The sequence below is a fragment of the Corapipo altera genome, unplaced genomic scaffold (genome assembly GCF_003945725.1).
Source record: "Corapipo altera isolate COAL_440 unplaced genomic scaffold, ASM394572v1 328, whole genome shotgun sequence".
Taxonomy (NCBI): Eukaryota; Metazoa; Chordata; class Aves; order Passeriformes; family Pipridae; genus Corapipo; species Corapipo altera.
This window is the reverse complement of record NW_020885154.1, coordinates 6,900-7,282: the sequence shown is the minus strand read 5'-3', so window position 1 is coordinate 7,282 and position 383 is coordinate 6,900. Positions and strand designations below refer to the sequence as shown.

General features: G+C 60.8%; 1 protein-coding gene across 1 annotated transcript in view; it reads left to right on the top strand.

The window, feature by feature from the left end:
• ANKRD16 (ankyrin repeat domain 16) overlaps positions 1-383 on the top strand; it is a 9,987-nt gene that overhangs the window by 5,482 nt on the left and 4,122 nt on the right. The window contains exon 4 of the mRNA XM_027670228.1: positions 12-173. Coding sequence (XP_027526029.1) covers positions 12-173 — 162 coding nt within the window. The remainder of the gene's footprint in view (positions 1-11; positions 174-383) is intronic.

Here is a 383-nt window from a genome sequence, read left to right as displayed (position 1 = left end):
CATAATTCCAGGCGTGTCCCACAGCCATGGATGCCCTGGGAGCTCAGGCCCTGCACAGGGCAGCTGTGACAGCCCAGGATGGATCCATCCAGTTCCTGGTGTCCGAGCTGGGGGTGGATGTCAATGGAAGAGCCACTTCCCTGCGGATCCCGGCCCTGCACTACGCGGCCAAGGTTGGTCCCTGTTCCCGGAATCCCTTGGAAAAGCCTTTGCCAGGTGCCTCAAACAGCCTGGTTTGGGTGGGGGAGGAGTTGCACTCCGGGCTCATCCTCTGTCCCTGTCCACCTGCTCCTGAGCAGTCCCATTCCCTGTTTTCTGGGCAGGGTTAGATGGGATATTGGGAAGGAATTCCTGGCTGGGAGGGTGGGGAGGGGCTGGAATGG